General features: G+C 36.7%; 2 protein-coding genes and 1 long non-coding RNA gene across 3 annotated transcripts; 1 reads left to right on the forward strand and 2 right to left on the reverse strand.

Moving 5' to 3' along the window:
* Positions 1–3,729: 3,729 nt before the first annotated feature.
* Positions 3,730–5,450, reverse strand: LOC141602732 (uncharacterized). Its single transcript, XM_074422852.1, has 8 exons — positions 5,371–5,450; positions 5,218–5,292; positions 5,045–5,131; positions 4,821–4,952; positions 4,613–4,722; positions 4,449–4,533; positions 4,291–4,356; positions 3,730–4,156 (listed from the first exon to the last, which is right to left on the reverse strand). The coding sequence occupies exons 1-8, from the start codon at positions 5,446–5,448 to the stop codon at positions 4,145–4,147; spliced, it is 645 nt and encodes a 214-aa protein (XP_074278953.1). The 5' UTR covers positions 5,449–5,450; the 3' UTR covers positions 3,730–4,144.
* A 646-nt stretch (positions 5,451–6,096) lies between these two features.
* LOC141602733 (uncharacterized) lies at positions 6,097–6,621 on the reverse strand. Its single transcript, XR_012524644.1, has 3 exons — positions 6,577–6,621; positions 6,357–6,488; positions 6,097–6,238 (listed from the first exon to the last, which is right to left on the reverse strand). It is a non-coding gene; the product is annotated as an uncharacterized LOC141602733 (long non-coding RNA).
* A 10,981-nt stretch (positions 6,622–17,602) lies between these two features.
* Positions 17,603–22,119, forward strand: LOC141599883 (uncharacterized). The gene is made up of 13 exons (XM_074420014.1): positions 17,603–17,889; positions 18,001–18,138; positions 18,791–18,872; positions 19,132–19,208; positions 19,292–19,407; positions 19,546–19,663; positions 19,877–19,993; positions 20,313–20,404; positions 20,578–20,644; positions 20,751–20,832; positions 20,919–21,010; positions 21,351–21,494; positions 21,855–22,119. Exons 1-13 carry the CDS (start codon positions 17,737–17,739, stop codon positions 21,999–22,001), a joined length of 1,425 nt encoding a protein of 474 aa, XP_074276115.1. The 5' UTR covers positions 17,603–17,736; the 3' UTR covers positions 22,002–22,119.
* The last annotated feature ends 2,504 nt before the right edge of the window (positions 22,120–24,623 follow it).

Here is a 24,623-nt window from a genome sequence, read left to right on the forward strand (position 1 = left end):
TTTGTTTTATGAAACGTCGCCGTTGCTTGTGGGTTTAAATCAAGGAAATCTTCAAGCAAAAGGTTTCGTGATGATATTATCAGAACAAAGTGCATGGTTTGCAATCGGGAAAAATTTGTAATAAGAAGAAAAGACGACCTGCCCTAAGCGGTGTTGCGAGAAAAGGCGGATGAATCCGTTGCATCGAAATAACGAGAAATAGGTAGTACAAAGAGCAAACCGAACAAACCAATTGCTAAACGTAGGGTGAAAAAAGGTGGAGGAGAGGCAGAGAGTTCCAACAAAGGGTCAACCACAAGAATAACAAAGATTAGAAGGTGGGGCTGTCCAAAGAATGATAAAGTTCAAGTTCCATGAGAACAAGTACATGGTTGACGTGTTTATTGAGGGTCACAATCACCCGCTTGATGTTGTGAAAAATAAGGAATTTGAGAAACTTGCTGAAAATATCAATGAATTTCATATGCAAATGATTGTCAGCAATTCAAAAGCAAATGTTGGTCCTAGCTTAACACACCAACTATGCACTCAACAATTGGGTGGTTTTCAAAATGTCGGGGCAAATGATCAAGCAATTCAAAAATTTTCGAGGGAAATGAAGTGTCTAATGAACAGTCATGATGGGGAAATGTTCAAATCACGCTTAGACACCCTAGCTGAAACACAAGGGCTCCACTTTGTTTATGAAAAAGATTCCAAGAATGCATTGACAAGGATTTTACGGGACGAATTGTGACATGCAAAGAGCGTATGCTCTGTTTGGGGATGGAGTTTCATACGACCCAACTTATGGTACAAACAAGTACAACATGACGTTCACGCCTTTCACGGGCATTGACCATCATAAAAGGTCAATCACATTTGCATGTGCGCTTATAGAACATGAAAACGATGAGTCATTCATGTGGGTATTTGACCGATTTCGCAAGCGACTATGGGTGGGAAAGAGCCTAACTACATAATCACCGACGAAGACCCGGGAATAATTAAAGCGAGTTCGGTATGTTTTGAAATTTGCAAATCGTACCTATTAACTTGTGAAACTTCATATTAAATTGTGAATCCTACATTTGTTTTGTTGATTCTAGTTGGCACTGGAAAATATGATGGTTGTAATAATTTGATTGGTTTTTTGTTTATGTGAATCGTAGTGCTTATTATGCGAAACTAGATCATGAATTTGTGAAACTGGGGTAAAAATATGTTTCACGTACTTATATCGCGAATAAGGCACAAAATTTATATAGTCTGAATCCGAGGTTAAGACATGAGATTCACAAAATAACCCCCCAGATTTACAAAATAAGCTATAGGATTCACAAAATAAGCTATATGATGTATAGTCCGAATCTGAGGATAAGACTTGAGATTTACATAATAGTGCATCGTATGACTTTGTTATGTGAAACTGCGTGAATTTAGTTATTATAAAATGATGGTAACGGTCGATAATTTGATTTTATTCATTGCAGCTAAGTTCAAAACAATAAACATCGGTTTTGCATGTGGCACATCATGAAGAAAATAACCGACAAGGTTGGGAGTAAAATTTGTAGAGATACCGACTTTTTAACCCGTCTGAACGGTGTTGTATGGGACGATGACCTGGAGCCCGGGGAATTTGAAGAGAAGTGGCTTAAAGTCATGAACGATTTCTCCTTGGAAGACAATACGTAGTTAAATGGGAAGTTTCGATAGACACACATGGATACCCGCTTATTTCGAAATGTGCCAATGGGCGGTTTGCTACGAACTACACAAAGGTCAGAGAGTGCTAATAGTTTCTTTAAGCGGTTTGAAAACAAATACGGGACATTAACTGAGTTCTTGGTGCGCTATGAAAGCGCCACTGACCACCAAATGCACTTGCTGAAGCTCCGTGAAGAGGAGAATGCGAATTCAATCCCGAAACACTTTGTATGGGTCAAAATGGGAGACACAAGCGGTGAGAAGCTATACCCATGCGATGTTCTATGAGTTCCAAAACCAGGTGAAGCTTTCAATAAATACCTGCAGTTTGGTTGGATACACTCCGCTTGAGATCTGTGACGAACTTTGAAGTGTCGTTAGTTGAGGATGCAAAGAAAGGACTAAAATTTGCAGTTGAGTGCAGTAGAAGCACGAATGATGTAAGGTGCACATGTAAACTGTTTGAAAGGAGAGGTATTTTATGCAGTCACATCATTTGGGTTTGTTCGGGAAGGACATACCTGATAAATGTATTTTGCAAAGTTGGAGCAAGAATGCACTCAAAAGTGACGTTTATGATTGGAATGGGAATCTGTTAGAGAAATACAACAATACCAGTACAAAACAGATTGGAATGTCGTGGTGTGGTCCGAGATTGATTAAGCTGTTGGTATGCTCAAAAGGAAAGAAGAGTCGGATGTGAGAGAGTTTGCCAAGTTAATCAAGGAATTCAGGACAAAACTAGAGGGAAATACTCAACCGTTGACAAAACAACAACAGATTGAGCTTCTCTTTGGGCTGCAAGGTTCGGAAGAAACCAACATCTTACCGCCTAATGTGTCTAGGAACAAAGGCTGTGGTAAACGGTTGGTGAGCAAGAAAAATAAGGCAATCAAGAAGGCGGAAAAAGCAAAAAGGTTGTGTGCTAACTGTAAGCGCAAGGGCAACCACGACAAAAGGAATTGTCCATATGATTTTGCAGACCTTCCTCCAGTGAATCAGGTTTGTATTCATCTACGCAACTACATCTGATATTAATCAAGTATTTTATTTATCTGTTTATCTTATTTTGAGAATCCCAGAGGTTGCTTTGTGAATCACAGGTCTTAATTTGTGAATCCTGGGTCTTGTTATGTGAATCACATATCTTTATTTGTGAATCACAGGAATGAGACTGATTGTATGTAGTAACCTGATATAATTCCTCACTTTGTAACATAAATGACAACAGTTGGCTTATATGAATGTGATTCACGTCGTGTCACCCAATTTTGCATGATCCTCACTTTTATTATTGTACATCTAATGTTTGTAAACATCTTTCTAATTCCAGCTGTCTTTTACGTAGGGAGAGCTAGCGGACGAAGAAGTAGAAGAGGAAGGGGATGAGGATGAAGAATGAAGGAAAGAGTCTTCTTAAGCCTTGAGAAATAGATATGATGATTGAAGAAGACACTGACAATTTTGAAAGGAGCAGTCTTTTAGTTTGGCAACATATTATTGGTTTCCAAAAATATGGACATCTTATTTGTTTATCTTATTTTTGTGAATCTGAGAGGTTCTTTTGTGAATGTAAGAGGTTGTTTTATGAATCTTAAATCTTAATATGTACAAAAGACCTGGAAATCTTAGTTGTTGGTATTAATTTGTGAATCCTGGGTCTAATTTTCGCGATTATTAGGAAGATTCGTAATCTTATTAGAAAGGAACGTCAAGTCACTGGCTAAACGGTCTTATTTTGTGAATGACACAATTTAAATATTATTTCATGAATCTTACCGTGTGAATGACAATATATAAATCCGAGGTCTAATATTGTGAATCGACTTGTTTTGTGAATCCATCTTTTGTGAATATCGTCTTTTTTTTGAATCTCAGACATTCTTTTGTAAATCTCAGGTCTCATTTTGTCGACTTGTTTTGTGAATCCATCTTTTTGTGAATATCGTCTTTTTTTTTTTTTTTGAATCTCAGACATTCTTTTGTGAATCTCAGGTCTAATTTTGCGAATCAGACGCTTTATAAATCATCCACGTCAAATTTCACAAATTCAAGCGACTAATCAATTCCATTGATTAAAATCAACTATTACAAAAGGAGATCTACTAAATAAGCAGATTAGCACCCAACTAAATGACTAATAACATATTCACTAGAATACTTGATAGATCCTGCATATACCATCTAATACTATACTAACATAATACTTGATTGTATCCACCACAAGTTAAATCCAACGCATAAGGGACAAATGCCTCCGACGAACCAACCAGAGATAAGTAAGTATACACTGCATAACACCCAAAACTCACAGCAAAAGAATAAATGCTGCCCCGTTTCTACTACACGCTCACAAAGACAATCATGAAGAATAAATTCCCAACCAGAGAAGCATACACTGAAGAACGATCTCCCTGCTTCACATCATATCACCACCATAGACAAGCACATCTTGCTACTTATACTCCTATATCAGAAAACACATAAAATATTTCAAAATATATACACGGACAAGCATGGCTCGCTACTATTCAAAATATCGCGGATACTATGAATGAATGGGGATTTGATATGCAAAAGTTATTAAAGAACCGGATGTGCCGTTCTAGTATTTGCATCCCATGAAAGTAGTTGCATCATTACAGACTTTCGAAAATCTGGCATTCTCTGCAATTGTAAGAAATTATAGATGAAATTAATGAACAACACAGTTTCAAATACAGATTTCATGTACGTATACTGTTCAACTTGTTTCTTACCTGATAATTGTCTGGATTCTGCCAATCACCGAGCTCACAGTCCAACATACTCAAATACCTCAACACGTGAGCTCCACAATCAAAACTGAATGTAGTATAGTGTTCAACTGTTTAGTAAACAATATTTAATTTCCGTAAAGCGGACACATTAGGGAATAACTTACTTATTTGATTGTTGAGGAACTTTGAGAGTTATAACCCTGTGAGAGTGCAGAAACCGCATGGGATAATATGACGGGGAACTCCTTGCCAAAATAGGAGATAATTTGGCCACCTGAAAATGTTTCGAGTTAATGCGATTGTACACTAAAAATGTTTTATATACTACGATTCACAAACTGTCAAGGGTTAGATTAGGCAAATAATTAATACCGTGTCTATGGTTGTATTATGTACATCATAAGACTGTACGCTGTTGCTTGAGTTGAGGATGTAATTCGTTTTACTCTCCATATCGCATATACAAGCCCACCAATGTTTGTCTTTGATCAGCGGTATAAAAACCTGATATAATAAAGATTAGTCTCCAATTTACAGCCCTACATGTCCGCCACAAAAAAAAAAAAAAAAAAAAAAATATTGTGGAGGGACCAGACCTTTCGGATTGTGGCACCATTCACCGGTTTGTATGTCCCACTGATGTATTGATTCCAAATACAAGGGTTTTTCTTCTTTGTACAGTTCTACATACCACAAAAGGTGATTTTAGAAACCATATCAATTTGGGATAATCAAGATACTTGAATATTAAAACAAGTTCAAAGCTAACCACGATGACAGTCGATGGCAAGTACAGAAGATCTGGTCGATGAAGTGTCGTCTTAATCCCAAACATATCAATCACCTAAAAAAACAATATTAGGAATGAAACAAAAGATTACAGATAATACAATGAAATGAACGCTGATAGTAGTCTACTTACTTGATCCATAACCCACTGACGCGGTCTAAGCGTAGATAAAGCCGCTCGTGTGACTTCCATCCACTCAGTACACACCATAGCCTCATTTGTAGTAAGGCACATTAAGAAACATTACTAGAATTATCCAAAATAAAAATAAAAATTAAAGTAAAGGGGCAAGGGAAAAGCACAAAAAAATAAAAGTAAAGGGGAAAAAATACTTACTGTGTGACATCTCTTCCTCTGCGGTGCCAAATAAACTTCACAAGGTCGTCTTCAGAATAAGGTAGACGCGGTAGCCCCCGACAAATATTAATAAGACGACTTAAGATATGTGATTCACAAATCAAGATCTTTGATTCACATAATAAGACCCACGATTCAGAAATTAAGAACAACAGATAAAACCAATAATAACATCTAAGATTCACAAAACATGATTAATAAGGGAATGGGTCATACATAGGCACACAATTCCACTCTTCTGCACTTCGTTCGACAGTAGCTTTCAACATGTTGTCACCGGAGGTCATAATTCAAAGGCATAACTTCAATGCATAGCGTTTGATTGACTTACCTATAAATGCAAAACAAAAAGTCCTTATAATTATTCCAAAGTTCACGTAAGCGGCCCCTGTGTTTCAGGAAATTAACTCCTGTGTCCGACAAATCTAACTCTCGAGTTCACAAGGTTAAGTAAAGGTATCTTTGAAGTTATAATTAAAGGACGATCAGTTTTGTTCCCTTTGTAATGCTCCAACAGGTGAAACAAATAGACGCCGGTATCCATTTCACCAGACTTCAAAATTGAAGGAGGGATAAACAACTCAGGCATCATGTCAGCCACTGCTGCGAATCTTGGTGAAACCCAATTAATGAGCCTGTCTTTCTGCACAGACACAACCTAAATTAGCACTTAATTATGTGGATGTGTTACATGCTTGTCAAACACTTTGATCGTGAATTGAATTGACTTTGCATAACCAGAAATTGAGGAAAAGACGCACCGTAGGTTGCACATAATCAGAATAGTTAACATCTACTCCATTCATAGGGTGTATGACTGTCAATTTATTCCATCGAAGGTCGAAACAAAAGAAGAACGGTGGGCATGATGTAGACATGATTGGAGTGCAAATCTGAAAACAAGACAAAATGAAATGAAAAGAAGAACATAAAGATGAAAATTGGTTTCACAAAACATAATAACACCAAACCAAAACTTACTAATTGAACTGAAGAAACATCAATATTTTCCAGACAACCCGGGGGGAACTAACACCGTCATTGGAGTATGGAACAAATAAACGAACAGGAGAATCCGGTGATTTCAACTTCTCATTCTTGTTTAGGATCTCACACCAAATATTTACTGACTTGAGAACATACTCGATCACCTTCAGGTATAGTCCTCAACATGCTCCTTGTCAATCTCTCAGTGTTACTTTGAAAAAGAATATCACTGCACGCAACAATCAAAACAATCAGATTCGCAAAACAAGCCGTCAAATTCGCAAAAAAAGTCTATTGGATTCACAATATAAGCCCTACGATTTATAAATTGTCCGATTCACAAAATGAGACCTGAGATTTACAAAACAAGGTCATAGTCAAATACCTTTGTTCTCTCTTTTGTTGAGCAAAGCCCGAAATCCAACAAGTATTTTCTCCTCCCTATTAAAAAGCGAGAATAACACCGATGTTTCTTTGGAGATACGGAGATCGATAGGCAGCAGCTGGAATTATCTCTCTTCTAAGACGCACAATAGCAGGAGTATTGACATCAACATTATTGACATCAACATTATTGACATCAACATGATCAGAAACTGATGGTACCGATAATGTAGGAAATCTGGTTCCCTCATCCTCTTCCCTCTGACACTGATCTATTCTTTCCTCACCTTGTATGCTTTCCTCACCTGGTCCCTCTTCTAATGCTTTCTGGCACGGACCGGTGGTTTCATCACCTGACAAACGGTTTCCATGACGACGACGAATGTACAGGTGAGTGACCAATGGTTTTTCAGGCAATTGCTCGATTCTTCTTCCACACACGTTTCGGAGATGGTGGACGGACGATTGGAATCATTGGAGTATCAGGTAAATCAATAACAATTGGGGTTTCGGCTAGTTCGACAACTGGTGTTGGTGTTGGTGGACCGAGGATCAATAGATCTGTCTTCTTGAGAAGACAAAAAATGATCGTCGTCGCTAGCACCTCCACCGTGGGCAATCGATGGGGTTGGCAATCTTGGTTTACGACGTTTCCGAATGGGTTTGCTTGTCACTTTGGGATCTGGTGCACGAATCGGTACAAAAGTGTCATCCATAATTTCCAATGCCGCACGTAAATCAGCGTCGGACCATCCACCCATCCTGTCCACATCGTCATTAACAACGTGATCATTCTCCACAACATTATTTGAAATGGATAACGTGTTTCCAGCGATATTATTGACCACGTTGTCCAAATTCAGTTCACCGTCCTCATCCTTATTAGCATCCTCATTATTACCCATCTCTATATTTTCCTCCTTATTCCCATCGGCATTTTCTTCATCCCCAACATTCTCATCAAACTCATCCTGTTGGGATGAAATATACCCGTCCGCAATACCATTAACGGCTGCCACCATAGTAGAGACCGCCGAGGAAGGTAGCTTGATCGTAGCTTGAATAGCAAGAGATCTGTAGCTAGCGAAAGCTGCAGCCGCTACCTTTGCGGCTTCAGCAAGTTTGTGAACAATCTCACACTTACTGTCACTAAGGCCATCAGTTTCCTTGTCACCGCAATGTGGAATATCAGACCCTATATCTGGTTTGCCTTCTTCGTGGTATTGGATGGTTGATTTGAACTGAACATGCTCAAGCTTTGTGACCGGTGGTTGAGGTGCGGGTGCGAGTGTGTGGTAGCTCATGACAAGGGGAGGCTCCACAGAACCTTGACCGAAACCTTTTTTGCCTTTAACTCTGTTTAATTCTTTTTGCAATTTTTTCTTTCGTCCAATTACAACAAGTTGGAAACTTTCTTACGACCAATCTTGATTTGTAGACGAAACGGTCCAAGTAAATGTACACGAGCACCATAATGGGTCCACCAAAAAAATTATCTCCTTTCAAGCGTTTGACATCTCTCCACTCCTCCTTTTGCCAAGACTCAACTTGGTCACCAACTGTTTGATGAAATTGCACCAATTGAATTCGGAATCGAGTGAAGTATCACCTAAACTTTTTAAAATCCTCAAACTTGCGCGATTCCCTTGCACACCACCCAACAGAGACGAGAATATGTAAACGATGAAATTTCGTTTAAAGTCATCTCCACCATCTTTCTGCATGGATAATTTGTTCAAGACGTGGTGATCATCGATATATTTGTGTGGATATTGCTTTCGGAAGTTTTCCAACGTAGCTAAATAAGCCGGACACTTATCCACATGTGACGCTTCCTCACGGGTCTTGAACCCATTGGAATGCTCATGCAAAGATGGATGTCCTCCTCTAATACAGGGAGTTTTTTGTCAAATAACCATCCCTTTCTTTGGGTTGTAATTTGACACTAGCCAATAAGCAAGGTCCCCGGGAACCTTGTCTGTTTCAATCATTAATGACCGCCAAAGCCCATGTCTTTTATAGCTTGAATCTGTTGATCACTCGGTGGATTTTTCGTATCTTTCAGAAAGTTGTACAACCCTTTTGGCGACATTCGAGTCCTCACCGTAGGCGAGTCCCTCCGTACGCACCCCTCTTTTTTTTCTTTGGTGGAGGAGCGGCGGCTTGCTCAACAACCGCTTTGTGATGGTCGCTTCATCTTGTAGCTTTGTTTCACAATAATCATCTTTAGCGTCACAAAATAAGCTGAAAGGATACACAAAAATAAGAACTAATATTTATATAGTCTATTTTGGGGGGGGGGGATAGGACCTGAGATTCACAAAATAACTCTCCAGTTTCACGAAATAACCTCAAGGATTCTTTTCAATAAGACATAAGATTTATATAGTCTGAATGTGAGGATAAGACCTCAGATTCACAAAATAACTCCCCAGTTTCACAAATTAACCTATATGATTCACAAAATAAGGCATAAAATTTATATAGTCTGAATCCAGGGATAAGACCTGAGATGCTCAAAATAAAACCCCAGTCTCACAAAATAAGCTATAGGATTCAAAAATAAACTATATGATTTATAGTCTGAAACTGTTCTTGATCCAACGCCAAGACCACAAGACACCCTAGGAGGGGACGGGTGAACCCTTTTTTGGGGGACGGGGTTAACAGTAGGGGCCGGGTGTCCTAAAACGGGACGGGAAAGGGTTTAGGGTTGGATTAGGCGGATCCGCTACCGCGGATCCGCCTAATCCAACCCTAAACCCTTTCCCTTGTACATAGTCATTCGACCAACGACAAGACCAAAAGACACCCTAGGAGGGGACGGGTGAACCCTTTTTTTGGGGGACGGGGTTACAAGTAGGGGCCCGGTGTCCTAAACGGGACGGGAAAGGGTTTAGGATTGGATTAGGCGGATCCGCTACTGCGGATCCGCCTAATCCAACCCTAAACCCTTTCCCTTGTACATAGTCATTCGACCAACGACAAGACCAAAAGACACACTAGGAGGCGACGGGTGAACCCTTTTTGGGGGACGGGGTTAACAGTAGGGGGCCGGGTGTCCTAAAACGGGACGGGAAAGAGTTTAGGGTTGGGTTAGGCGGATCCGCTACCGCGGATCCGCCTAATCCCACCCTAAACCCTTTCCCTTGTACATAGTTATTCGACCAACACCAAGACCAAAAGACACCCTAGGAGGGGACGGGTGAACCCTTTTTTGGGGGACGGGGTTAACAATAGGGGCCGGGTGTCCTAAAACGGGACGGGAAAGGGTTTAGGGTTGGATTAGGCGGATCGCCACCGCGGATCCGCCTAATCCAACCCTAAACCCTTTCCCTTGTACATAGTCATTCGACCAACGACAAGACCAAAAGACACCCTAGGAGGGGACGGGTGAACCCTTTTTGGGGACGGGGTTAACAAATAGGGGGCCGGGTGTCCTAAACGGGTTGGGAAAGGGTTTAGGGTTGGGTTAGGCGGATCGCACCGCGGATCCGCCTAATCCAACCCTAAACCCTTTCCCTTGTACATAGTCATTCGACCAACGCCAAGACCAAAAGACACCCTAGGAGGGGACGGGTGAACCCTTTTTGGGAGACGGGGTTACAAGTAGGGGGGGTGTCCTAAAAAAAAAAAACGGGACGGGAAAGGGTTTAGGGTTGGGTTAGGCGGATCCGCCACCGCGGATCCGCCTAATCCAAACCCTAAACCCTTTCCCTTGTACATAGTCATTCGACCAACGCCAAGACCAAAAGACACCCTAGGAGGGGACGGGTGAACCCTTTTTGGGGGACGGAGTTAACGAAAGAGGGGGCGGAAATGTCAACGGGGCATGAAGTTATTATTGAAGTTATTATTGAAATTGTCATTTGAAGTTATTATGAAACAATAGGGAACGCAAGGATTCACAAAAAACAAAGAACACAAAGCAAACTTCATTAATAAAACATAGTAGTCATACATTATATTTATAAACTATCGACAATAGAACACGGCAAACAAGATAGCAAGTTCAATGCCGAAAATTACAAAGATAGTATTTTAGGAAAAGGGATACAAATGTAGGCTATAGGTCCATAATAGAAGGTAAATCAATAGAACATGCATCTATACAATTGCGTAATAAGTTGACAAAGAATAGCAATTGCGAGTGGCTCGTTCGGAGACATCCTTTCGGAGGTAAAGAACGTAAGTTCTCATAAATTGTAGCGCGATCAATAGCATTGGAAGGTTCATGGCACTTGGATGGTTATATTGGTGAAAATGAAGGATGAATTTAGTGACATATTATCGGTCAAACAAACATTTGCACGTTTGGAATATTAGGTTAGCACCCCTATGAATAATTAGAATACCCTCCACATGGTTGATTTCAAGAGAAAGCCAATATGCAGCGGTTACACCGGGAGCATTGGGATGAATAAGAAATAATCGAGACCAATTCCGACACACAATAGCCATATTTGCCTTGTCTTCAAAGGCATCAAGTTTAGAAAATATATTATGCATAACTCCTTGAATATTGAAAACAGAATGTTGTGAGTGATAGCGAGGGGAAGATAATTTAACTTCGCCAAATCGGCTTCCTTAAAAGACAAACCGATTGCGTTTTGTTTTTTGACAGGACATAAGTCGCACGAAATGACGATTCGTCTTCTTCAAAAGCATTAACGACACACCCTTTGCACCAAGACTCCATAATTCACTAAAAATAATAATAGGAACGCATAGTAGGTTAGTAACTAAATGAATAAGTTTCACAATGGCAGATCTAGGTTTCACAACAACTACTCCAAGATTCACAAAATCAAGTATACGATTCACGTAATTATGAATCAACATTACAAAGATCGAGAGACAACAGAATCTCATCAAGTGCATGCCAGCTAAATTATTATGAAAGTTGTATTCGAAGTTATTATGAAAGATAGATGCTCGAGGATTGACAAAATAAAAGGAAAATAAACTTCATTAATAGAACATAGTATTCATACATTATGTTGATACAACATCCGAAATAGAAAACTACTGATTACATATTTATACAAGGGTGCCTTAGCAAGTATACAAAAGTAAGATTAAATACTAACGGTGATAGACCTAAGTACACCGACCGACAACTAAACATAATAGGTTCATTTGAAATATAATTTAGTAGCTACATCCCTATCACGCAAGGGTACAACTTTAAGTCCTACAACTGTGTTCATAAGGTATTACTGTCCTCATATTCAGCCTGCTTCTGTACAATTCCTTGTGTTGTATTATAAGGGCATTGTAGGCAAGCTTTCTTTAGATGTACAAGAAAGCAAATATATCAAAGATGAAGATGAGGACGATGAAGATAATCGATCCCTCCAAAACAAGTCTTTCTCATGGCATATATGTTCTGCCATATCCCACCATTTGGTGTTGCTCATTTAGCCAGGAAACCGTCACAACTAGAAGGCCGGGCTAAATGAGCAACACAAATGCCGGGATATGGCAGAAAATATAGGTCGTGAGAAAGGCTTGTTTGTAGGGATCGATCTTCATCGTTATCATCTTCATCTATGATACATATTCTTTCTACTAGTACATGGAAAGAAAGGTAACCTAAAATTCCGTTTTAATACAACCCAAGGAATTGTACAGATGAGGCAGAGTTTGAGCATAGTAATACCTTAAGAACACATTTGTAAGACTTAAAAGTGTACCCTTGCGTGATAGGGAATGTAGCTACTAAATTATATTTCAAATGACCGATAATAGTCCTACGATCAAGCAAGTCTGTCCTAAGCAAGATAGCATATCCATGTAATGAGCTCAAACTCGCCTCTTCAAAGATATCGACTACCCGACCCGTACACCAAGTGTCCATAGTTGGCAACGTATACGCAGACAGGAGCAATTGACCTAGGCATATAAATAACTAAAACAGTTTGAGACAAAAATAAATGAAAATAACTAAAACATAATAAGTAATACATTTCATACACATACACAAAATGTCATGTTTCGTATAAGTACATTCCAGATAAGTAGGATTAAAAGCCATATCAAAACAAGGTAAAGCATTGGATGAAGTTTTACAAATGACCAACTATGGACAAAGTGGTCTATAGGTTTCGCAAGATAAGGTCTATGCTTGGACAAGCATTCACATAAACTCATCATAAAAAGATGACAATCATGAGGCGGAGTTTAACTTCCTGCATTATAATGAGAATGATTCGCAAAATATTCCACCAGATTCACAAAATATTCCACCAGATTCACAAAAACGACTCCAAAATTCACAAAATTAACTCGGGTTTAACAACGACACATCAGTCCAATATTCACAATATCACCTCCAAGTTTCATGATACACAAACACAGGTTTAACTTCCTGCATTATAATGAGAATGATTCACAAAATATTCCACCAGATTCACAAAATATTCCACCAGATTCACAAAAACGACTCCAAAATTCACAAAATTAACTCAGGTTTAACAACAACACATCAGACCAATATTTACAATATCACCTCCAAGTTTCATGATACACAAACACAGAACTATGTCACCATTGCAGAATCAACAGAGCACCACAACAACAACAACAAAAAAGCACAATATTAACAAAAACGAAACATATTAAGCAATGAACAATGAGAAAAACCTAATAAACAAAAATTGACGAAGTAAGTATTGAAGAGAGCGAACAGGACATACAAATAGTAGATCGAAAATGCTCCGAAATTGATTTTGTTGCGTTAGATCTTGATCGGATAATTCTTCGAGGATGATTAAAACCTGCATTATAATGAAAATGATTTAGTAATACATTATCGAAAAAAATAGTAGATTGAAAAGCGTCTGAAAATAGTAGATCTACAATAATTGATCGAAAATGAAGAAAAATAGTGATACGAACGAGAATATCACATACCTAGATCCGAAAAAGGACGACCGAACAGAGATGATGATGAAGATGACGATCGCGATCAAAATATCAGATGATGAACTGCGTGTGATTCAGACGATGATGAACGAAGTTAATCGAAAAACGGTAGTTGTTGAGTGTTGAGAGTAAAGCGAGTAAATGAGTGAAAGACAGAGAGGGAGAGAGAGAGAGAGTAGAGAGAGAGAGTAAAATGTCGTAAATGAAGTTGTTGGCTGGCATTTGCTTTGAGTGTATGATTAAATAGGGACACGTGGCAGCATCTGATGCGTCTATAGTTATTAGATCTGACGGTTTAGAAGGTGTCCAGCCGCCTCACCCTAAGAAGGGTGCCTCACATGATTCAATCTCTCTCTCTCTATATATATATATATATAAAAGAGAGTTTTTTCGAGCGATTCTAGAGCGTCCACATCATCAAAAATTAATTTAGGAAAGTTTCATAAATAATAATTTCCACATAAAAAATAAAGTAGAGAATCTTTTAATTATTATAATACTATATTTCCTATTTTATATTCATGAGAAGTTTCTAATTTTTATATAAAAACTTTGACATTTTATCTGGCAAAAAAATATTGTTATAAAAATTATGAAAATAATATAATTAGATTCGTGGTAAAAAATGCTTTCATGAGAGTATAGATTTCATATGATTTGCACATACGAGTATTAAAGATAGTGTACTTCTTTTAATATGTTATATATCCCACATTGAAAAACAATGTTAGTGTGGTGATTATAATACGTATAAATTATATAATTGTCCCACATCGAAAGATTAACATAAGATGGGTGATCCTATGATTATAAATAGGAGTCATCATTGTAACCTATATACCAACCAAAAACCTTTTGAGTCTCTTAAGTATTGTTTTGGAGATCTCTTAAGAGTTTATATCATTATCTTCACAATATGATATATATATATATTTTTTCTATATTATGTATTATATTCAAGTGATGCTTATAATCTTTATATAAAAACTTATACATCTCATTTGCCAAAAAAGTATTATAAAAAAAAGTGCGAATATTAATAAATAGTACTCCCTCCATTGAAGACCAAATACAACATTTTCATTTACACACTTGCCAAGACACAAATTACAACGTAAATATCTTTAAGTTTACATTATAAAAACTTTAAAGTTTGATATTCTCATTGTACTTTATAGGTGAATCAAATAAAATCCCACATGACCATATTTTGTCTTACATATTGCAAGGAATCGTAAAGATTATATTCGTTCATGAATAGTGTAAAAAAAGGAATGTTGTATTTGGTCTTGAATCGAGGGAGTATAATATTTGCTCATTATTATTAACCTGGGTTAGATGTCGAGTTATGTGCGAAAAAGATGGTGTATTTCTAAGTATGTTATTTGTCCCACATTGAAAAATATGTTGGTGTGGTGAATATATTACGTATAAATAATAGAATTGTCCCACATCGAAAGTTTAGCATAAGGTGAGTGATCATATGATTATAAATAGAAGGCATCCTTAGAACCTAAATACCAACCCAAAACCTTCTGAGTCTCTTAAGCATTGTCTTGGAGAGCTCTTAAGAGTTTATATCATTAACTCCAAGATATGATATATATACTTTTTATATTATGTCCAAGTGGTATTTATAATTTTTATATAAAAACTTATACATATCATTTAGCAAAAAAGTAACATAATTTTTTTTTTTGAAAAATTATATAATTAGATTCGTGGTAAATAAATGCTAACATTAGAATATAGTATCATATTATTTGCACATATTTTAATTACGATAAGAAGTTAAAAAAAATGTAATATACAAATATTAATAAATAGTACTCCTATAGTATTTGCTTATTATTATTAAACTGGGTTAGATGTCGAATTAAGTGTGAAAAAGATGATGTATTTCTAAGTATATTGTTTGTCCCACATTGAAAAATAATGTAGGTGTGGTAAATATACTACATATAAATAGTTAAATTGTCCCACATTAGAAGATTATCATGAGGTGAGGTATCACATGATTATAAATATGAGTCATAACTTAGGGGTATCAACCCAAAATCTTTTGAATCGCTTAAAAATTATCTTAGAGAGTTCTTATAAGAGTTTGTATTAACGGCAAACCTTAGTTACAACAATACCATACAAATATTAATCACGTAGATATTTATAAAAACGATTATATATTACTATATTAGTAATATTATAATGTTTATTTTAAGACAATCGATAGTATAATAACTTTATTTAAGACAAAGTCATAATTAAAAAATAAAATGTGTGCTAAATATACATAAATTTGTTTGTGTCATATAATGATAATCTCTGCACTAAAATAGAAAATTTATGAATTATAATACAATCAAATGTTACATAAAAAGATATTAAATCCACAAACAAATCAATAATGAGCTTTTTTACTTTGATAAATAGTAGAATTAAATCTTTTTAACTTTCAAATATAGGTAATTATTATGCCTCATTACATTTGAGTAACTAAAATACATCATAATTTTTAACCATTAATCAAAATCGCTTTAACTTTGTTTATACATTCTATTGCTCCCTCAATTACATCTTAAAAGTCGTGTTAGGAAAAAAAATGTAATTTAAATTATATCATTTGTTCATATTTTTATTATGACAAAAAATGAAAAAAAAAAACGTATGAATATAAATAGATAGTATAATATTTTCTCATTATTAAATCGGGCTGGATATCGAAATAGGTGCAAAAAAGATGGTGTACTTTTTCATGTGTTATTTGTCCCACATTAAAAAATAATGTAGGTGTGGTACATATACTACATATAAATAGTTGAATTGTCCCAAATCAGAAAATTATCATAAGGTGGGGTGATCTTAAAAATTAATTTAGGAAAGTATTATAAATAATATTTTTTGATGTAAAAAATAAAATCGAGAATCTTTTAATTATTATAAAATTTATTTCCTATATTATATTCAAGTGATGTTTCTAATTTTTATATAAAAAATTTTACATTTCATTTGGCAAAAAAATATCATTAAGAAAATTATGAAAATAACATAATTTGATTCGTGGTAAAAATGATATCATTAGCGTATAGATTTCATATAATTTGTACATATATAAAATTGTGTACTTCTTAGTATGTTATATGTCTCACATTGAAAAATAATGTAGGATTATATAAAAATAATAGAATTGTCCCACATCGAAAGATTAACATAAGATGTAGTGGTCTTATGATTATAAATATGAGACATCCTTGGAACTTAGTATCAACCTAACATCTTTTGCGTCTCTTAAATAAGATGTTTTGACTTTTGATCATATCTAAATAAATGATTAGACATAAGATGTAAATATTAAGACCTTATAACCAATTTTTTTAAACTAAGTTAATTACCCCGTTGCAACGCACGGACATCCAAACTAGTAAAACAATATAACCCAATTTCCCCACTAAAAATAGGGAAATACTTTATGAATCTTATCATATGCAATCCCAATAAGTCTCTTAAGATTAAATATCTATACTAAGATTAAAACGTGTCAAATGCATGTCACTTATATAGATATAGACAAATTTTTTTGCTAATCTTTAAGCATTTTTTTTTTTTTTTTTTATTTATAAAAGTGATAGCTTAAACGGATAATGTCCGTCTTAAACGAGAATTTTGCGTATACATCCATACGATAAAAAAATTGACAAGTTGTCAATTTCCTAAAGTCCAAAATAAGATGATAGGTCCTTCCCAACTTGCCCAAGAACAAAAGTTGAATACTGCTACTTACAAGAGACTGACAGCACCCAACTCCTTCAGTTGGACAATAAACAGAGACAGAAGTTGCAGTTAAAAATGGCTGACATTAAAGAAGAAGAAGAAGAAGAAGAAGAAGAGCCACAGCATCAAAGTTTGATTGTTGATGAAGATGAGTTGAAGCAAAATGATGATCAAAACCAAAAGAAACGAGTTGACTCTCTTGACATTTTTAGAGGCTTCACTGTTGCTGTAATTTTCTAACCTTAATTGTCCATTTCATAATAATACTATAAGTCTATAAGTTTAGTTTAATAATAAATAATGTTGGATTTTTATGTAATGGTATTATAATAATGGCAGCTAATGATATTGGTTGATGATGCTGGAGGAGAATGGCCTATGATTACACATGCACCATGGAATGGATGCAATCTTGCTGATTTCGTCATGCCCTTCTTCTTGTTTATTGTTGGCATGGCTATTCCTCTTGCTTTTAAGGTTCCATTTTTGTTTTATGTCACTTCAAACAAGATTAGAATTACCTCTCGGCTTAAATCTTATAACGAGTCAAGTATTACCACATGGTGGTAATAAAGACAAAACCTTTGGCATTTCAGTGGAGTGTTACTTCTTTGAGTGGATTGGTAGGCATGGTAGCATGTACATTCTAATTGAATTACAACCATATATTATATTGTAGGCTAAGGGGTAACGTATGTAGTCTTACTGGCTGTTAGCAACATATAGAGAGTTAGAGACTATTGATCCAGAAATCAAAGACTTGCTACTTCACAATGAACAACGTTCAGTTTAGCGAGTTATTTTTGCTTTATTTTATCATATTCCAGAATATAGGACCAGAGAATAATGAGACAATTGGGCTCGATTTGAGATGGAAATAATGTATTTCAATTACGGAGTAAATTATTAGTTTTACAGAAAAATGAATTATACATTTATTTTTTTTAACAAGTATGTGATTTGGTTTTCTTATAATTTGAGGCATCTTCTTACATTGCGAAGAGGGTTTATCAAATCCACTAGACAACTTTGCTGACTTGGTACTACTACCTTGGTCTTGGTACTGGTACAAAATGGTTGCTGGCTTTATGATTAACATGTGTGTTTGATTTTTTGTAATTGTGTCAAGAGGATCCCAAACCGTCTTGTGGCCGTCAGGAAAGTGATCTTTAGGACCCTCAAACTTCTATTCTGGGGCATTCTCTTACAAGGTGACTTTATAGGCAGGCATTTGTCAATTAATTTTATTTTTTTGTTGTAAGGTGGTTTTTTCTGTAGGTCCTTATTCTCAGTGTCTTTCTGTGTTGCACCTTTGTTTGTTATATAATCTTGTAATATAACTTGTGTACAATATGAAAGTTCTTGCGCTAACATCAGTGATAAAAGTTTGTTGGGAAAGAACACTAGCAAGCCTTTAAAAACCGTTTTTTAGTGTTTGGAACTGATGGTAGGAATCTCATTGATATTAAGGAGGGTACTCTCATGCTCCTGACAAGCTGACTTATGGAGTCGACATGAAAAGAGTTAGATGGTGTGGAATTCTTCAGGTGATATAAGCCCACATTTGTGCATCAAAACTGAAATTGACGTAGAAATTAAAATTTGATGTGTCGAATTTGGCTGCTTTCAGCGAATTGCTCTTGCCTATCTGGTTGTATCATTGCTAGAGATCGTGACAAAAAATCGCCAATCTAGAAATCAATCACTTGGACGATTCTCCGTATTTAAGTTATACTTTTGGCAATGGTGAGCATGTTCTGTTTGATAGTTTGTTGAATGCTCTTAATCATATTATCGGTCGGTTTCTCAAATTTAACTCTTGGTTTTTTGTTTGGGATTATCTGAAGGAAGCTTCTCTTGTGTCTTCTTCACTTGATTTTGCAGGGTTGTTGGAGCATGTGTTCTCATTGTTTACTTATCAGTACTCTATGGAGTGTATGTCCCAGATTGGCAATTCAATGTTCAGGATCCGTCGAGCCCTGATTTTGGGAAGCATTTCACTGTTAGTCATTTCCTACATATGTTGTGCTAGTTATGATTGTCTTGTGTAATAGTTCTAAGGAGTATGAGTAGTTTATGGCAAGGTTCAAGTTACAAATCCGAACCCTGATCTCCTACTTCCGTGTTTACTAAATTGCATAAATTCTATGATAACCGCTAAAGGTTCAACTGCCTTGCTTCTACAATTTACACCAGCATGATTGATTTCTCTCAGGTGATATGTGACGTTAGAGGAAAACTAAATCCTCCGTGTAATGCTGTTGGATTTGTTGATAGACAAGTACTTGGTATTAACCACGTATATCATCATCCAGCATGGAGGAGATCGAAGGTGAGTGGTTAGCCTTCACACACTCCGTGTATAATTAATGACATAACAAATAAGAGAACGGGCCATTTGTGAAACTGTGATCTTAGTTGATGAAAATTCTGCCAGTTCATTAGTTGAGTAAGCTATAATTTGACATGTTGCAATTATTGGCTTCGGTGAAAAAATGAAAATACAACTCCACTTCTCTTCTTCACAAAACCACGTGTGCTTACAACGTTAAAAATGTAAAACCTATGTATCTGTTGTGGCTTCTGTTAGATTGTTGTGATCGAATGTACTCCAGGGATGACGTTTTTGTCATGCTTGGAAAGAACTGCAGGCCTGCACAGCAAACTCTCCATATGAAGGGCCTCTCCTAGAAAATGCGCCATCTTGGTGTCATGCACCATTTGAGCCTGAAGGGATTTTGAGGTTTGTACTTCATTTCAGTTATACATGGTGGTTGAAGAGTGGCTCCTCCTATCCACCGGAAAAGTAAAAACAGAAAAACATGTGCACATACAATCAGCTTGAATTTTTTGTTGTTCAAGTTATATGTTGCTTAAAAAAGATTTTTGATGCATCGTTTCGTTCCTTCAATGCAGTTCTATATCTGCCATTCTTTCAACAATTGTTGGAGTGCATTATGGACATGTACTTATTCACATAAAGGTTTGTTGTTTGTCAGTGCGAGTTTAATGTATATTTTAACATGTACAGAGTATAATGTTTCATTTTCAAATCCAGTTAGCAATCTAATCTCGTTCAACAATTGCAGGATCATGCTGGAAGGCTGAAGCATTGGGTTTCACTAGGTCTTGCCCTACTGATCTTTGGAATTATCCTTCATTTTACAAATGGTGAGACCACAACGTTCAGTATCATTTGCTAGGAAGATACCTTTGTTTGTCATGATCTCTTTGTTTATCTTTGTCTCTTGAAACAGCTATCCCTTTGAACAAGCAGCTATATTCGTTCAGCTATGTGTGTGTAACGTCTGGTGCAGCTGCTTTGATGTTCTCCTTCTTTTACTCCACCGTATGCTTTTATATCAGAACTATATCAGCTTCATAAGGGTCACAGCATGGTTTATCGTATTGTCTACTGATCTAATATATAACTGCCAGTTGTCGTAAATGGAAGTGTAAGGGAGGTGGCATGTACCTACCCTTACCCTGTGGTGAACAACATGTAGGCTGTTTCTAGATGAATCTCATGAAAATTGCGTTGAGAATTGCATTGAACAACCACTACACACTAAAAAGAAGCGCTCACAATTTCATGAGTCATTTATCGCTTCATCATCCATATCCAAAGAATTGGGAGTCTTTGGCTTCATTGGAAATGGAAACCAAGTGCTGATAATATTTCATGACAGGTTGACATTTTTGACGTGAAATTCTTGTTTCTGCCACTTAAGTGGATTGGAATGAATGCCATGCTCGTCTATGTTATGGCTGCTGAGGGCATTTTTGCAGGATTCATTAATGGGTGGTACTATGAAGACCCTCATAACACATTGGTACGCATTTCACTTCTATTCTATGTAACTACAGAAAATATTAAAAACATGCTGTTCATAAGCATGCCGGGAAGCTCAGCTAGCAAAATCATTTAGTGGTAATATTCATTTGACCAAGAAGTCAACAGCGGCAATTAAATAAAAAAGGCTGCTCTTATGTTGTTCTTAGAGTTTTGATTGTCGAGTTGCAACTTACAAGTTACAAACGTAGGACAAGAATTTGCAACTACGATATAAAGCCTACTGGTCTATACTGATATCTATACTCTTCCATTGATCTTATCTGACAATGAGGGTTTAAGCTGAGCTGAAGAAACAAGGAGACTAATTATCGAGTGTTATTGGTGGATGATGTTTTAGGTATATTGGATTCAAAAGCATGTTTTTATCGGAGTTTGGCATTCGAGAAAAGTCGGCATTTTGTTGTATGTCATCTTCGCAGAAATCCTGTTCTGGGCTGTTGTTGCTGGCATTTTGCACCAGTGCAATATCTATTGGAAGCTCTAGCTTCTATTTATCTTTGTTTAGAGAGACAGGATTTTGTTGTATGTTCTGTAGATTAAACTGTGTATCATACTTGGCGGCTGGCACGATCTATTTTTTAGTAAAATACTCATATCACAAATATAGATGGCAATCCAATCATTTCCAGAGCTAATATCGTTGCGTTGACACTCACCGCTTAAAAAGAAAGCCCTCTCTAAAAATCCCAAAAACTCAGCCGCCGCTTTCTTGCTGGCGGCCTCACCGCACCTCCGTAGGTCGCCGGCGAGAGGCTTTTTCTCTCTTTCTTTGCTTTTTTTAGTATATCCCTCTTTTTCCGATTGATCGTCCATTTGATCTTAGCCTCCGTCTGCTCATTGGAACCGATTGATCTGTTGTTAGCTTTGTTTGGGTATCCTTGTTTGGGATTTCCTTGCTTTGGTTTGTTTCGAACATGGCTTCCGAATCTGGTTCGGAATTTCTTCGTTGCTTTGTTTTTGTCCATGGTTGTACTCCGTTGGTGGATGAGGATGCTGCTTTTCATAAAGCTCTTTCTCAGGTGGATTTTTCTCCTTTTTCTAAGATTAATGTCCTTAAAGACTTTCGTAATAACCTTTTTAAATAGCATCAGTTTGATGATAAAGCTTGTCGCCTTTTGTGTTCTGCTCTCACTGACAATATGGATCGTGATTTGCAATCGTTTATAACGTTGGTTGTTTCTTTATCTCTTAATTTAGCCGCTTGTGCTAATAAGCTTCACGCGTTTGAAGGGGTTCTGATAATCTGGTTTTAAATTTCTTCCCTCGCAATGCTAAGGCTCTTTTCCGCACAGTTGTAGCTCTTAGAGGTTTGAATATATTTTCAGAGGCTAAGTGTAAAGTGTGCATTGGAGAAGGCAAGCCTGATTAAACCACATAATAGAGATGTTATTGAACAGTTCGAGGAAGTTAGGAATTCTCTCGTTTTTAATCAATCTGATCAACACGTTTTCGTGGATTTGGATAGAAGTGATGTTCAACACGGGAAAAATTTAGGTTCTTCTCTCCGTTTACAAGAAGCTGATGTGGTGGCAAGTTCGGTAGCCGACATTACGAGTTGTTCATCGGTGATGTCGGATTCTAGTAATGATGTTGCATCGTCTTTAGATGCTATGGAGTTGGGTAGTACCGGTTGTGATAGTAATGAAATTTGTTGTACCTCTTTTTAAATGTCGACATGGAACCTTGCTCCAATCAGAAGGAGTTGGGTAGTACCGGTTGTGATAGTAATGAAGTTTGTTGTTCCTCTGTCTTAAATGTCGACATGGAACCTTGTTCCAATTAGGATCAAGGGGATCAGTTTTTCACTTTCAAGAAAAGTGGCGGCGGTCATTCCAACCTTAGGATTGACAGCAACTCTTATAAAAACCTTCTTGAAGGTAAGTCCATTTATGTTCACCAACAAAAGATTTTAACTACAATGACTGTACGGACTCACAACCTTCCTCAAAAGAAAACTTTGACGGGAACTCCCCATGAAGATTATTCAAGGGAAGCAGTAGTTTCCTCTTCCGGTCCTCTGATTGAGAAGTTTAGTTCAATTCCAAATCTTGCCATTTCGAAGAATGTCGAGTTGATGAAAGAGGAGGCTATATTTCATATCAATAAGAAGAAACGTCTAATGTCGGATGCATCTTCTATTAGCAAGGTCTCAATGGCTCAGTTTGAATTTACGGCAGTTAAAAAGCATTTAAGCAAGAAAGGTAGCTGCAAAGTGGAGTAGACCAACTGTCGCGGTCAAATGCCACGGGCTACTGGTAATTTGAAGAAACGTTCTTTGGTATCTATCGAGCTTTTATCTTCTTTTTGCAGGTACAGTAAGACGGTTGCAGAAGGCAAAGGGAATAAAAGAAAGGACGCTCGCATGATTCAGTTCGATAACCATTACTATCCGCCAGTCAAGAAACGTCGTCTATCGTCTTCATCTTCGTCTTCTTCCGTTTCTAGTTTCACCACGGTCTCATGGGTTTCAAGTAACTTAGGCCCCTCTACTGGGCGTGTGTTTGTTCTCTAGTTGGTTTGTGTAACTGAACGCTATGTAGTTTCTGTTTCTGTTTTTATAATAGTACATCTTTGTCTAAACAAAAGATAGCAATCCAGTCTTATTTCATATGATGAAGTGACGTTACGGAGTACTCCGTATAATCTATGTTGTATTATTGTCAGTAGACACCTATGTTTATATTTCGCCTTCCCAGGGTAAATTACCCATAACTTATGTACTATGTGCAAATCAATTCCCTAAGTTTCACTTGTAACAAATTAGTCCATAAGTTTCCAAAATGCGCAATTAAGCACAAATCAAATTATCTACCATTGTTTTCTATTATAAAAACCATTTTTAATATATCTATCAAAAATTAAAGGGATAATTCTCATGGTAACTATGAGGTTTGCACTTTTACCCCGCATACCTCTTATGTTTGTCAAAAAAAGGTTTGACTAGTGATGTGATCAATATTTGAGCATATTTAGTCCCCGAATTAGCCTCGTTCCTATGCTTTTTAGTGCATATTTGGGTCATTTACTATCTTTAGTCCTTTGTTTTGCATCTTCTTTGAGGTTTTGTTTCCTTGGTAGGAGAGGAGTGCAAACCTTGCATTTTCAT

The sequence above is a fragment of the Silene latifolia genome, chromosome 9 (genome assembly GCF_048544455.1).
Source record: "Silene latifolia isolate original U9 population chromosome 9, ASM4854445v1, whole genome shotgun sequence".
NCBI lineage: Eukaryota > Viridiplantae > Streptophyta > Magnoliopsida > Caryophyllales > Caryophyllaceae > Silene > Silene latifolia.